The following is a 17,109-nucleotide window of genomic DNA, read 5'->3' on the forward strand; positions in this document are numbered from 1 at the left end:
ATGTACAAGAATAGAACTACTATAATACTGCCTGCTATGTACAAGAATATAACTACGATAATACTGCCCCCTATGTACAAGAATATAACAACTCTAATACTGCCTGCTATGTGCAAGAATATAACTACTATAATACTGCTCCTATGTACAAGAATATAACTATTATAATACTGCTCTTATGTACAAAAATATAACTACTATAATACTGCCCCCTATGTACAAGAATATAACTGCTATAATACTGCTCCTATGTAAAAAATATAACTACTATAATGTTGCCCCTATGTACAAGAATATAACAACTATAATACTGCCTGCTATGTGCAAGAATATAACTACTATAATACTGCTCCTATGTACAAGAATATAACTACTATAATACTGCTCCTACGTACAAGAATATAACTATTATAATACTGATCCCTATGTACAAGAATATAACTAATATAATACTGCTCCATATGTACAAGAATATAACAACAATAATACTGCTCCTATGTACAAGATTATAACTACTATAATACTGCCTCCTATGTACAGGAACAGAACTACTATAATACTGCTCCCTATGTACAAGAATGAAACAACTATAATATTTTCTCCTATGTACAATAATATAACTACTATAATACCGCCACTATGTACAAGAAGAAAACTGCTATAATACTGCTCCTATGTACAAAAATAAAATTACTATAATACTGCCCCCTATGTACAAGAATATAATTAATATAATACTGCCTGCTATGTGCAAGAATAAAACTACTATAATACTGCTCCTATGTACAAAAATATAACTACTATAATACTGCTCCTATGTACAAGAATATAACTACTGTAATACTGATCTCTATGTAATAGAATTTAACTAATATAATACTGCTACATATGTACAAGAATATAGCTACAATAATACTGCTTCTATGTAAAAGATAATAACTACTATAATACTGCCCCCTATGTACAAGAATATAACTACTATAATACTGCCTCCTATGTACTAGAATAGAACTACTATAATACTGCTCCCTATGTACAAGAATAGAAGTACTATAATACTGCCTCCTATGTACAAGAATATAACTACTAAAATACTGCCCCCTATGTACAAGAATATAACTGCTATAATACTGTTCCTATGTACAAAAATATAACTACTATAATACTGCTCCTATGTAAAAGAATATAACTATTACATATGTACAAGAATATAGCTACAATAATACCGCTTCTATGTAAAAGATAATAACTACTATAATACTGCCCCCTATGTACAACAATATAACTACTATAATACTGCCTCCTATGTACTAGAATAGAACTACTATAATACTGCTCCTTTGTACAAGAAGAGAAATACTATAATACTGCCCCGATATACAAGAATATAATTACTATAATACTGCCCATATGTAGAAGAATCTAACTACTAAAATAGTGCCCCTATGTACAAGAATTTAACTAATATAATACTGATCCCTATTTACAAGAATATAACTAATATAATATTGCTCCATATATACAAGTATATAAATACAATAATACTGCTCTTATGTACAAGATTATAACGACTATAATACTGCCTCCTATGTACAAGAATAGAGCTACTATAATATTGCTCCTATGTACAAGAATATAACTACTATAATACTGCCCCCTATGTACAAGAATATAACTGCTATAATACTGCCGCTATGTACAAGAATAGAACTACTATTATACTGCTCATTTGTTTAAGAATAGAACTACTATAATACTGCTCCTATTTTCAAGAATATAACTACTATAATACTGCCCCTATAAGCAAGAATTTAACTACTATAATATTGCCCCTATTTACAAGAATATAACTAATATAATACTGCTCCTATATTCAAGAAAAGAATCAATATAATACTGCTGGCTATGTACAAGAATATAATTACTATAATACTGCTCCCTATGTACAAGAATATAATTACTATAATACTGCTCCTATGTACAAGAATATAAGTACTATGATACTGCCCCTATGTACAAAGAATCTAACTACTATAATGCTGCCCCTATGTTCAAGAATCTAACTACTATAATACTGCCCCTATGTACAAGAATTTAACTAATATAATACTGCCCCTATGTACAAGAATTTAACTAATATAATACTACTACATATGTACAAGAATATAACTACAATAATACTGCTTCTATGTACAAGATTATAACTACTATAATACTGCCCCCTATGTACAAGAATATAACTACTATAATACTGCCTCCTATGTACTAGAATAGAACTACTATAATACTGCTCCCTATGTACAAGAATAGAAGTACAATAATACTGCCTCCTATGTACAAGAATATAACTACTATAATACTGCCCCCTATGTACAAGAATATAACTACTATAATACTGCCGGCTATGTGCAAGAATATAACTACTATAATACTGCTCCTATGTACAAGAATATAACTATTACAATACTGCTCCTTTGTACAAGAATAGAAATAGTATAATACTGCCCCGATATACAAGAATATAACTACTATAATTCTACCCCTATATACAAGAATATAACTGCTATAATACTGCCGCTATGTACAAGAATAGAACTACTATAATACTGCTCATTTGTATAAGAATAGAACTACTATAATATTGCTCCTATTTTCAAGAATATAACTACTATAATATTGCCCTCTATGTACAAGAATATAACTGATATAATACTGCTCATATGCATAAGAATTTAACTGCTATAATACTGCCCCCTATGTACAAGAATAGAAATACTGTAATACTGCCCGCTATGTGCAAGAATATAACTACTTTAATACTGCTCGTATGTACAAGAATATAACTATTATAATACTGCTCACTTTTACAAGAATAGAACTACTATAATACTGCCCCTATATACAAGAAAATAACTACTATAATACTACCCCCATTTACTAGAATATAACTAGTATAATACTGCCCCTATGTACAAAAATATAACTGCTATAATACTGCCCCTATGTACAAGAATATAACTGCTATAATGTTGCCACTATGTACAAGAATATAACTACTATAATGCTACTCCTTTTTACAAGAATATAACTACTATAATACTGCTCCTATGTACATACAAGAATATAACTATTATAATACTGCTCCTATGTAGAAAAATAAAACTACTATAATATTGCACCCTATGTACAAGAATATAACTACTATAATACTGCCCCCTATGTACAAGAATATAACTGCTATAATAATGCTCCTATGTACAAAAATGTAACTACTATAATACTGCCTCCTATGTACAAGAATAGTACTACTATAATACTGCTCCCTATGTACAAAAATGTAACTACTATAATACTGCCTCCTATGTACAAGAATATAACAACTATAATACTGCCCCCTATGTACAAGAATATAACTACTATAATACTGCCTGCTATGTGCAAGAATATAACTACTTTAATACTGCTCCTATGTACATACAAGAATATAACTATTATAATACTGCTCCTATGTAGAAAAATAAAACTACTATAATATTGCCCCCTATGTACAAGAATATAACTACTGTAATACTACCCCCTATCTACAAGAATATAACTGCTATAATACTTCTTCTATGTACAAAAATATAACTACTATAATACTGCCCCTATGTACAAGAATATAACTATTGTAATACTGCCTGCTATGTGCAAGAATATAACTATAATAATTCAGCTCCTTTGTACAAGAATATAACTGCTATATTACTTCCCCTATATACAAGAATATAACTACTATAATACTGTCCCTATATACAAGAATATAACTGCTATAATATTGCTGCTATGTACAAGAATAGAAATACTATAATACTGCTCATTTGTATAAGAATAGAACTACTATAATACTGCTCCTATTTTCTAGAATATACCTACTATAATACTGCCCCCTATACAAGATTATAACTACTATAATATTGCCCCTATGTACAAGAATATAACTAATATAATACTGCTCCTATATACAAGAATAGAACTACTATAATACTGCTCCCTATGTACAAGAATATTATTACTATAATACTGCTCCTATGTACAAGAATATAAGTATTATAATACTGCTCCCTATGTACAAGGATTCTAACTACTATAATACTTCCCATATGTACAAGAATATAACTACTATATTACTGCTCCTATGTACAAAAATATAACTACTATAATACTGATCCCTATTTACAAGAATATAACTAGTATAATACTGCTCCATATGTACAAGAATATAAATACAATAATAATGCTCCTATGTAAAGAATTATAACTACTATAATACTGCCTCCTATGTACAAGAATAATACTACTATAACACTGCCCCCTATGTACAAGAATATAACTGCTATAATACTGCTCCTATGTTCAAGAATATAACTACTATAATACTGCCCCCTATGTACAAGAATATAACTACTATAATAATGCTCATATGTACAAGAATTTAACTACTATAAAACTGCCCCCTATATACAAGAATAGAACTGCTGTAATACTGCCCGCTATGTGCAAGTATATAACTACTATAATACTGCTCCTATGTACAAGAATATAACTATTATAATAATACTCATTTGTACAAGAATATAACTACTATAATACTACCGCTATATACAAGAATATAACTACTATAATACTGCCCTTATGTACAAGAATATAACTGCTATAATACTGCCCCTATGTACAAGAATATAACTACTATAATACTGCCCCTATGTATAAGAATATAACTACTTTAATACTGCCCCCTATGTACAAGAATATAACACTATAATACTGCTCCCTATGTACAAAATTATAATTACTATAATACTTTTCCTATGTTTTCCTATGTACAAGAATATAACTTCTATAATATTGCTCCTTTGTACAAGAATAGAACTACTATAATACTGCTCCTATGTACCAGAACATATCTACTATAATAGTGCTCCTATGTACAAGAATATAACTACTATAATACTAAACCCTATGGATAAAAATGTAACTAATATAATACTGCTCCATATGTACAAGAATATAACTACAATAATACTGCCCCCTATGTACAAGAATAGATCTATTATAATACTGCCTGCTTTGTGCAAGAATATAACTACTATATTACTGCTCCTATGTACAAGAATATAACTACAATAATACTGCTCCTATGTACAAGAATATAACTACTATAATACTGCCTCCTATGTACTAGAATAGAACTACTATAATACTGCTCCCATGTACAAGAATAGAACTACTATAATACTGCTTGTATATACTAGAATATTACTACTATAATACTGCTCCTATGTACAAGAATATAACTACTATAATACTGCCCCTATGTACAAGAATATAACTACTATAATACTAAACCCTATGGATAAAAATGTAACTAATATAATACTGCTCCATATGTTCAAGAATATAACTACAATAATACTGCCCCCTATGTACAAGAATAGATCTATTATAATACTGCCTGCTATGTGCAACAATATAACTACTATATTACTGCTCCTATGTACAAGAATATAACTACAATAATACTGCTCCTATGTACAAGAATATAACTACTATAATACTGCTCCGTATGTACAAGAATATAACTACTATAATACTGCTCCCATGTACAAGAATATAACTACTATAATACTGCTTGTATATACAAGAATATAACTACTATAATACTGCTCCCTATATACAATAATATAATTAATATAATTACTATAATACTGCTCCCTATGTACAAGAATATAATTACTATAATACTGCTCCAATGTACAAGAATATAACTACTATAATACTGCCCCTATGTACAAGATAATAACTACTATAATACTGCTCCTATGTACAAGAATATAACTACTATAATAGTGATCCCTATGTACAAAAATATAACTAATATAATACTGCTCCCTATGTACAAGAATATAACTACAATAATAATGCTCCAATGTACAAGATTATAACTACTATTATGCTGCCCTTTATGTACAAGAATAGAACTACTATAATACTGCTCCCTATGTACAAGAATATAACTGCTATAATACTGCTGCTATGTACAAGAATATAACACTATAATACTGCTCCCTATGTACAAAATTATAATTACTATAATACTTTTCCTATGTTTTCCTATGTACAAGAATATAACTTCTATAATACTGCTCCTTTGTTCAAGAATAGAACTACTATAATACTGCTCCTATACTCAAGAATAGAACTACTATAATACTGCCCCCTATGTAAAGAATATAACTGCTATAATACTGCTCCTATGTACAAAAATATGACTACTATAATACTGCCCCCTATGTACAAGAATATGACTAATATAATACTGCCTGCTATGTGCAAGAATATAACTACTATAATACTGCCCCTATATACAAGAATATAACTACGGTAATACTGTCCCTATATACAAGAATATAACTACTATAATACTGTTCCTATGTACTAGTATATAACTACTATAATACTGTTCCTATGTACTAGTATATAACCACTATAATACTGCCCCAATGTAAAACAATATAACTACTATAATACTGCCCCTTATTAAAGAATTTAACTGCTATAATACTGCCCCATATAAAAGAATATAACTGCTATAATACTGTTCCTATGTACTAGTATATAACTACTATGATACTGCCCCAATGTAAAAGAATATAACTACTATAATACTGCCCCTATGTACAAGAATATAACTACTATAATACTGCCCCTGTGTACAAGAATATAACTACTATAATACTGCCCCTATGTACAAGAATATAACTACTATAATACTGCTCCTATGTACAAGAATATAACTACTATAATACTGCCCCTATGTACAAGAATATAACTACTATAATACTGCCCCTATGTACAAGAATATAACTACTATAATACTGCTCCTATGTACAAGAATATAACTTCTATAATACTGCTCCTTTGTTCAAGAATAGAACTACTATAATACTGCTCCTATATTCAAGAATAGAACTACTATAATACTGCCCCCTATGTAAAGAATATAACTGCTATAATACTGCTCCAATGTACAAGAATATAACTACTATAATACTGCCCCTATGTACAAGATAATAACTACTATAATACTGCTCCTATGTACAAGAATATAACTACTATAATAGTGATCCCTATGTACAAAAATATAACTAATATAATACTGCTCCCTATGTACAAGAATATAACTACAATAATAATGCTCCTATGTACAAGATTATAACTACTATTATGCTGCCCTTTATGTACAAGAATAGAACTACTATAATACTGCTCCCTATGTACAAGAATATAACTGCTATAGTACTGCTCCTATGTACAAGAATATAACACTATAATACTGCTCCCTATGTACAAAATTATAATTACTATAATACTTTTCCTATGTTTTCCTATGTACAAGAATATAACTTCTATAATACTGCTCCTTTGTTCAAGAATAGAACTACTATAATACTGCTCCTATATTCAAGAATAGAACTACTATAATACTGCCCCCTATGTAAAGAATATAACTGCTATAATACTGCTCCTATGTACAAAAATATGACTACTATAATACTGCCCCCTATGTACAAGAATATGACTAATATAATACTGCCTGCTATGTGCAAGAATATAACTACTATAATACTGCCCCTATATACAAGAATATAACTACGGTAATACTGTCCCTATATACAAGAATATAGCTACTATAATACTGTTCCTATGTACTAGTATATAACTACTATAATACTGTTCCTATGTACTAGTATATAACCACTATAATACTGCCCCAATGTAAAACAATATAACTACTATAATACTGCCCCTTATTAAAGAATTTAACTGCTATAATACTGCCCCATATAAAAGAATATGACTGCTATAATACTGTTCCTATGTACTAGTATATAACTACTATGATACTGCCCCAATGTAAAAGAATATAACTACTATAATACTGCCCCTATGTACAAGAATATAACTACTATAATACTGCCCCTGTGTACAAGAATATAACTACTATAATACTGCCCCTATGTACAAGAATATAACTACTATAATACTGCTCCTATGTACAAGAATATAACTACTACAATACTGTCCCTTTTTGTACAAGAATATAACTGCTAAAATGCTGCCCTTATGTAAAAGAATATAACTGCTATAATACTGCTCCTATATACAAGAATATAACTGCTATAATACTGCTTCTATGTACAAGAATATAACTTCTATAATACTGCTCCTATGTTCAAGAATATAACTACTATAATACTGCTCCTATATACAAGAATATAACTACTATAATACTGCTCCTATGTACAAGAATATAACTACTATAATACTGCTCCTATGTAAAAGAATATAACTACTATAATACTGCTTCTATGTAGAAGAATATAACTACTATAATACTGCTCCAATGTACAAAAATATAACTACTATAATACTGCTCCTATGTACAAGAATATAACTACTATAATACTGCCCCTATGTACAAGAATATAACTACTATAATACTGCCCCTATGTACAAGAATATAACTACTATAATACTGCTCCTATGTACAAGAATATAACTTCTATAATACTGCTCCTTTGTTCAAGAATAGAACTACTATAATACTACTCCTATATTCAAGAATAGAACTACTATAATACTGCCCCCTATGTAAAGAATATAACTGCTATAATACTGCTCCTATGTACAAAAATATGACTACTATAATACTGCCCCCTATGTACAAGAATATGACTAATATAATACTGCCTGCTATGTGCAAGAATATAACTACTATAATACTGCCCCTATATACAAGAATATAACTACGGTAATACTGTCCCTATATACAAGAATATAACTACTATAATACTGTTCCTATGTACTAGTATATAACTACTATAATACTGTTCCTATGTACTAGTATATAACCAGTATAATACTGCCCCAATGTAAAACAATATAACTACTATAATACTGCCCCTTATAAAAGAATTTAACTGCTATAATACTGCCCCATATAAAAGAATATAACTGCTATAATACTGTTCCTATGTACTAGTATATAACTACTATGATACTGCCCCAATGTAAAAGAATATAACTACTATAATACTGCCCCTATGTACAAGAATATAACTACTATAATACTGCCCCTGTGTACAAGAATATAACTACTATAATACTGCCCCTATGTACAAGAATATAACTACTATAATACTGCTCCTATGTACAAGAATATAACTACTATAATACTGTCCCTTTTTGTACAAGAATATAACTGCTAAAATGCTGCCCTTATGTAAAAGAATATAACTGCTATAATACTGCTCCTATATACAAGAATATAACTACTATAATACTGTCCCTCATCCTGTAATAATGTCCCTCATCCATATCCTATGCTGTAATAATGTTCCCCATCCTGTATTAATGTTCCATGTCCTGGCCCCCATCCTGTAATGTTACATTCAGCTGGAAACAGCTCTGACATTAGTGGGCCCCTTATTCTTTGGATCTGGTTGCGGTCACATCCTCTTTGACCATGAATGTTACAACTCTAGCGTCCTAGGTAGATGAATGTAGCTACTTAACATCTTCCTCCATCATTCTAAAATCTATTTAGAATTAGTATCTATCTTTAGTTTGTTAATAAACTGATATTTTGTTTCCTAAACATTATCTTCCTATAACTTTTCCTATTCTTTTAGGTGAACCGTTTGACAACACCATGATAATGAACGCTGCCTTCTGTAATATCATTGCATCTATATTATTTGGACATCGCTTTGATTCTGATGATCCGGAATTTGAGAGGCTCTTGATAATAGTAATGGACATTACTAGATTACTCGGTTCTCCCATTTCCTTGGTAAATTCATTGTTATTATAATTTTTTGCAATGTGCTTGTGTATGTACTGTCTTTACTAACCAGCTATTACAACATAGTGTATTCCAGCATTCACAATGCTTCACTCTGGCCTGAGGACTCACTAACAGCATAGGAAGTCCCACCAGAGTGTACCGAGCATGGACACATTTTTATCTTCTGCAAATTATCTACCTCTTACCACATAGGGGTCAACATCGATTAATGCACACTGTATTTCTAGAACTAAAACCTTTTTCCCTGTAGCCACTGTTCCAGTAAGTCCGTTAAACAGAATTTAAACGCCATTTATTTTCTTGAGCAAATTACCCTTATATCTTCAGGTTAATAGGATTTCTGGATGCGACAACTTCCCTTTAAAAACATAGATATGTTTCTGATGACATATCACCCCAGAATGTTTTAGTTTTGTTGTGATTTTTGCTGTAATTTTCAGTAGGTACCACAATAAACTGCAATATGCCCCCTATTTCTACGCATAACCTTAGCTGTAGGCTGGTAACAGGAAGGGGCAAAAAGATTGGAGGAACACAAACTGCAGGATAGGTCAACATGGATTTTGTCTACAGACTAGAGAGTCTCTATAGGACCTGAAAGCACATTTTTAATCAAGACTTTGAAAGCTGCTTCATTTATCAAAATAACAATTGTCTACTGTCTGTCAACTGACAGACCCACGAAAAAGTCTAGTTGTGAACACTTGCTCACAGCCTTAGCTGTGAGATGGTTGAAGTTCCACCTTTGTTAAATTTATGTATTACTTTTTTCTACCGTATTCTAATGATAAACAAAGCTTTGCTGATCGTCTTGTAGACTTCTTGTATAGTCTTCTTGTAGCTTTCACCTTTCTTGTGTAAAGAAATTATTTTTTTATTCATATATTGAGACATTTCTCTTCCATGTGGTACCATTGCCAATGCCAATACTGACATCATGAAATGGGAAGGGGTTTTCTTTGTTAAGTAATGCCCTTCTACATTCAACTAAAAAGGTTATCCAGGACTAATTTTTTCTATTAACCTGGTAGTTGTTAACTACCTACCTATTCTGCCCAGCTCAGAGTGATCAAAGGCCCCTCCTGTCTGCGATTCTGCTCCTTCAAGTCAGAGCAACTCTTCCTCTTCCGAGGTACTCTGTCTTCCCTGAAGTTGTCTCCCCGCAATTAGGCAGTAGGAGCTGGCTGCCAAAAATTCTGAGGAACTCCAATGCCCCTTGCAAGAGACATAGAAATCGGAGTGCCTCCTGAAAGCAATGTTCCCATTATTAGGAAGTGTGTCTCCCATACTGTTTGCCTATGCAGTGAAGCAACGGTTGCCAAAAATTTGGAGGAACTCCAATGCCTCTTGCAAGAGACATAGAGGTTGGAGGGCCTCCTGAAAACAATGTTCCCATTATTAGGCAGTGGGTCTCCCATATCTCCCATACTGTTTGCCTATGCAGTGAAGCAACGGCTGCCAAAAATTTGGAGGAACTCCAATGTCCCTTGCAAGAGACATAGATATGTGGATATGGTACATATGGTGGTGATATGGTGGTGGAGGATGAAGATGCGGAGAAGGAAGAAGACAAGACCAAATAGACAAAATCAGGAAATGTATACCCATGTCTGGGTGTGAAGACAGAGGTGCATGGGAATAGAGTTAGACCTCCCAAAAAAAGACACTGTATTTGAGTTTATGTTATGCAGCTATCGTTCGGTGGTGTTGAGAAGTCTGGCCCAATCCAACCCTTGTTAATTTTTATAAGAGTTAGCCTGTCAGCCTTTTCAGTTGACAGGCGGATGTGCCTATCGGTACTAATTCCACCGGCGGCACTAAAAACCCGCTCTGAGAAAACGCTAGTGGCAGGGCAGGCCAGGACCTCCAAGGCATAGAAAGCCAGTTTATGCCACGTGTCCAGCTTGGATACCCAATAATTATAAGGCACAGAGGATTCACGGAGGACGTAGGTACTCCCTCAGCATCTTCTGCAACTTTTCCCTCCTTGGGAGAGAACCCTGCGCATCAGGGCTTGTGCGATGGGAGGATCTGAGAAAACTGTCCCAGAACTTTGACAGTGTTCCTCTGCCTCAGCTCCATTGCATTTGTGTCTCTCTCGCCTGTACTCCTTGTTTGTCCAATGAACTGTGACCTCTGCCGCCAGTGTTTTCACATGGGAATTTTTTTAATAATTCAGCAACAAGGGCCTTCTCGTACTACACCATTTTATTAGGCCTGTCCTGCAAGGGAATAAGAGACCGAAAGTTCTCCTTGTAGCATGGGTCTAGACGTGTCACCAACCAACAATAAGTAGAAAGATCAGCTATGTACCTGAGGAAGTGGACGGGACGTCCACGAAACGCGTAGTAATCGTAGCTTTTAACAATAAACTACAAGATTGTTTAATTATACAATCTCTCGTCATATTTCTTCACTACGGAGGAGCGCGGATTTTTTACCAGCACCTACTTCATCCTACTACAGACTACCAACCAACAATGACTGTCACCCAAAATGTGGACAACGCAAGGGTTACGGGAAAGGCAGCGTAACATAAACTCAGCTATGTGTGCAAATAGGCAAGACTGTCCTTACTGTCCTTACTAAGAGGATGACTGACCATGCTCTTATCCTCTTCCTCCTCCTCCTTGTCCTCAGGCCAACCACGCTGAACAGACAGTATAACAGTATAACAGTTGTTTAGGTAGTAACGTCTATAGCGCAGGAAATTAGCTCCTGTTCTTCCTCCTCTTCCTCCTCATCCTCACTGTCACCTAATCCATGTTGGGTTGAGATGAGGCTGGGCTGTGGGAATGCCCTGTATGGTTCCTTGCTCCAGCTCATCGTGCTCCGCCTGCAATGCAAACTCTTTATTTGTGAGCAGAGAGCGTTTCAGAAGACAGAGAAGCAGAATGGTGATGCTAATTATGGCATCATCACCGCTCACCATCTTGGTGGAGTCCTCAAAAGTTTTGGAGGATGGTACATATGTCTGACATCCATGTCCACTCCTGAGGTTTTATGTGTGGAGTCTGACCTGATAACCGATGGCCTTGTTGATGCTGGTACTCAACAACTGCCCTCTTCTGCTCACAAATCCTTCCCAACATCTAAAATGTAGAGTTACAACGTGTGGGGACATCGCAGATCAGTTGGTGAGCTGGAAGCTGCAAACACTGCTGAAGCACGGCAAGAGTGGCAGAAGCTGTAGCTTGCTTTTTAAAATGGGCACACAGGCAGCGTACTTTGACAAGCTGATACGACAGATTCAGGTAGCTTTTGAGACACCGCTGAGCCACGAGGTTAAGCACATGGGCCAGGCATGGTACATATGTGAGCTCGCCTCATTTTAGAGCCGCCGCCAGGTTTCGGCCATTGCCACACACGACCATGTCTGGCTGTAGGTTCAGCGGTGTCAGCCACAGATCTGCTTGCTCTTTCAGAGCTGTCCACAACTCTTCAGCATTGTGCGGTTTGTCACCTAAGCATATTAGCTTCAGCACAGCCTCAACCTGTTGCCACTTGGCCGAGGCAGTGCTGCAGTGCTTCCAGCTTGCGACTGATGTGGTAATTTCGGAGATGGAGGCTGAAGAGGGCGAGGTGCAGGAGCTGTAGAATGTGGGGCAACCCTGATTGACCCAGGGCCCGCAATCCTCAGTGTCGGGAGGACGTGTTCCATCCCAAAGTTCGACTGGGTCCCGGCTTCCACTATATTAACCCAGTGTGCTGTCAGCTAGATGTACCGTCCCTGCCCACAAGCACTTCACCATGTGTCTGTGGTTAGGTGGAATTTCCCAGTAACTGCATTGTTGAGGGCATGTCTAATTTTGTGGGACACGTGCTCGTGTAATGCAGAGACGGCACACCAGGAGAAATAGTGGCGGCTGGGGATTGAGTACCGAGTACCGTCATCAGGTTGCAGAAAGCTTCCGTCTCCACAAGCCTAAAAGGCAACATTTCGAGCACAAGCATTCGCGAAATGTGTGAATTTAGTAGTGGGGCATGTGGGGCGTTGGCTGCGTATTGCGCTTGCATTCCAAGGACTGGGGTAGGGACAACGGAACGCTGCACTGGGATAAGGATGTTTATGTTCTTGCTAATGGTGCTAGTTGAGAGTGTTCATCGACAGTTGCAGGGCGGGAGGCATCTTGGCATGCACCCTGGATGAGGGATTGGTGTGCACGCACAATAGCGGAACAAGCAGTGGTGTCACCCGCAGACACTGTTGCTGGATCCTAGGGTTCGGCCCACTTAGTCGGGTACTTTGCTGCCATGTGCTTGATCATTCTGGTGTTGGTCAGGCTGCTAGTTTGCTGCCCCTGCTGATGCTGGCCTGGCAGGTGGTGCAAATTACCTTTTTGGGGTTATCTGCAGAGTCTTTAAAAAACAACCAGACTCGAAAAGACCTAACAGTTGTACTGGCAACTTCCGTCGTCTTGGCGTTACGAGGAACACTTTCCCACCTTGTGTTTGCGGCCACCACACTGCTTCTTCCTGCTTGTTGTGGTGCTACGCCTCCCTCCCCCTGTGTGCTGCTGTCCTCCTGTATGTCCCCCTGCCAGGTTGGGTCAGTTACTATATCATCCACCCCCTCGTCTTCCACTTCCGCACCCTGGTCCTTCTCCTGACTTTCTGACAATTGTGTCTCATCATCATCATCATCCACCTCTTGCAACAGTAATTGCACTTTCCCATCATCGCCTTCTTGTGACCGTGGCTGCTCCAATATTTGGGCATCGCTACACGCGTTCTCCTCTTGACTCGCTTGTAATTTGCTAATACTATCCTTCACAGATACCTAGTGTGAATAGCTTAACCGACACACTGCAACAAAATGAAAATGGAAAAATGTCTGACTTTGGAACACTCTTATAGGTGTTATGTCTGACAGAGAACCACGGTTTTAAATAGCAGGCCTGTATTATACTTATACTATTCTTCACAGAGACCTCGTGTGAATAGGTTCACCAACACACTGCAACAAAATGGAAATGGAGGCCAATATTTATGTGGAGAGGGACATGAGACTTCGGCAGCCAATGACACAAACCCTTGTGTACGAAAGTTGTGGATGGTTTCTGCACCCTGATTAGCTGCCAGAATCTCTACACATTAAGAAAAAAATATTAAGAATAACAGTCCGCTGTTCTTCTAACCTCTCCCCATCCCCTCACCTCATCAAACACGCTCCCCCGGTCATCATACAGCACCACTATCCCAGCCAAAATGCTAACATAGGCATTAGTGGAAACGTGATCATTTACCGAACTTTGGCCGAATTTTGCTGATTTTGAGTAAAATGCTTTGGGGTCCAAACACAAATCCAAATGTGCAATGCTTGTGCTGTTAGAACCTTGCTCTTAGGTTTTTTTTCCTTTGCTGGTCACATGACCTTGTTGGCCTATTTAAGCCTGCTCCGCCCTTCTGGCTTTGCTGGACTTCATTGTATTACTACTTTCTAGCTAGCCTTTGCTCTGTATCTTACTCTGTTAGTTTGCTTGGTCTACGGACCTCTATGTTCTATATCTTTTGTTTGTTCGTCTGTCTGCTACTATTTCTGTTAGGAGGTGTCCCATATTCCTCCCAGTCCTTAGTACTTGTAGGGATTCCTTCCCCACATCTATAGGTCTCCGTACAGACTAGCTTAGGACTTTAGCAGGTCTGATCGCAGGATCAGGTTCCCTGTTACATCGTAGGGATTCAGCTGAGTTCTATCGTAGGGACAGATCTCCTCTCTTTCCTTAGCTCTGGTAGCAGAACATAACAGTAAGTCCAGCCTGCAAATTCTCTAAGGAAAGATTTTTCTGTTCCATCATGGTGTCGGTTCAGGATTTGGTTCATCGCCTGCAGGGACTCTCTCTGGAGGTGGCCGAGCTCCGTCAGCACGTGAGTAACTGTCCTGGAGCACATTTCTTGGAGCCTAATGTATGTTTGCCGGATTTATTTTTTGGTGAACATCGAGAATTTTTTTCATTTAAAAATGCTTGCTTATTGTATTTTCGTTTGAGACCCAAGTCCTCTGGGGATGAATCCCAGCGCATAGGGTTCATAATGTCACTTTTGCGCAAAGAGCCTTAGGAGTGGGCCTTTTCTTTGCAACCTAGTGATACATGCTTCAGATCAGTGGATAGTTTTTTTTCTGCTTTGGGACTATTATATGATGATCCTGACCGTGTTGCATCAGCTGAGACTGAGTTGAGACGTTTGAAACAGGGATCAGGTAATGTGGAAAAATATTGTACTCATTTCCGTCGTTGGTCTACTCAAATAGGGTGGAACGATTCTGCTCTGAAAAGTCTATTTCTTGCTGGGCTCAGTGAAAGGGTTAAAGACCTGCTAATTGCTTATCCTACACCTGAAGATTTGCAACAGGCTATGCAATTAGCTATACGGGTGGATAGGAGACTGCGTGCAAGGGTTAATGAGAGCAAATCCTCTGCTATGTCAGTTTCTGGTTATGAGAATGTGTGTACTAACAGTGGTGAACCGATGGAGATTTGATCGGTGGCACTTCGCTCTCAAGAAAAAGACCGTCGATTTTCTGAAGGCTTGTGTTTCTATTGCGGAAAATCTGGTCATTTGATTAAAGGCTGTGAGCTTCGTATGAAGAAAGAAAAAAAAATGGTCAGTCATGCCCGTATTGCCTGTTTAAATTCCAAGGGTGTATTTTTAGCTGCTTCCACGATTGCTCAGGAAAAATTAATGGAATTTCGGGTGTTTGTCGATTGTGGGTCTACTCTGAATGTAATTGATGGGGGATTCTTAGAAAGACTCAATTTAAAACCCGAACCTTTATCATCCCCCATTGCTGTGGTTTCTGTGGATGGTTCCCCTTTGAAGAATATTACTCTCAAGGTCTGTGAATTTCCTCTCACTATTAATGGTGTTCACCATGAGAAATTGGATTTGGTAGTTTTGAATAACTTGCCTTCTCCAGTAATATTGGGATTGCCCTGGTTAAAATTTCACAATCCTGTACTGGATTGGTCTACCAATGAAATTAAATCCTGGAGCCATAAATGTTATGACAAGTGTTGTAACGGGCGTATTGCAGCTTTGGATAGGGGAGAATTGCCTGTTCCTATTCAGGATTTTTGGAGAGTTTTTTCTGAGAAGGAATCGCAGGTTTTGCCTCCCCATAGAGACTATGATTGTTCTATTGAATTTGTCCCTGGAGCGACTCTTCCTAAAAGTCGTTTATTTAACCTTACTATTCC

The 17,109-nt window shown here is 36.2% G+C and overlaps 1 protein-coding gene across 2 annotated transcripts in view; it reads left to right on the forward strand.

Annotated features, from left to right (window-relative positions):
* Nucleotides 1-17,109, forward strand: part of LOC141258808 (cytochrome P450 2C5-like) — a 111,614-nt gene that overhangs the window by 46,534 nt on the left and 47,971 nt on the right. For both annotated transcript variants that reach the window (XM_073673952.1, XM_073673950.1), the window contains one exon: nt 9,735-9,895. In XM_073673952.1, coding sequence (XP_073530053.1) covers nt 9,735-9,895 — 161 coding nt within the window. The remainder of the gene's footprint in view (nt 1-9,734; nt 9,896-17,109) is intronic.

This window comes from Phyllobates terribilis, unplaced genomic scaffold (genome assembly GCF_046119375.1).
Source record: "Phyllobates terribilis strain yellow unplaced genomic scaffold, ASM4611937v1 Scaffold_3__8_contigs__length_932513732, whole genome shotgun sequence".
NCBI lineage: Eukaryota > Metazoa > Chordata > Amphibia > Anura > Dendrobatidae > Phyllobates > Phyllobates terribilis.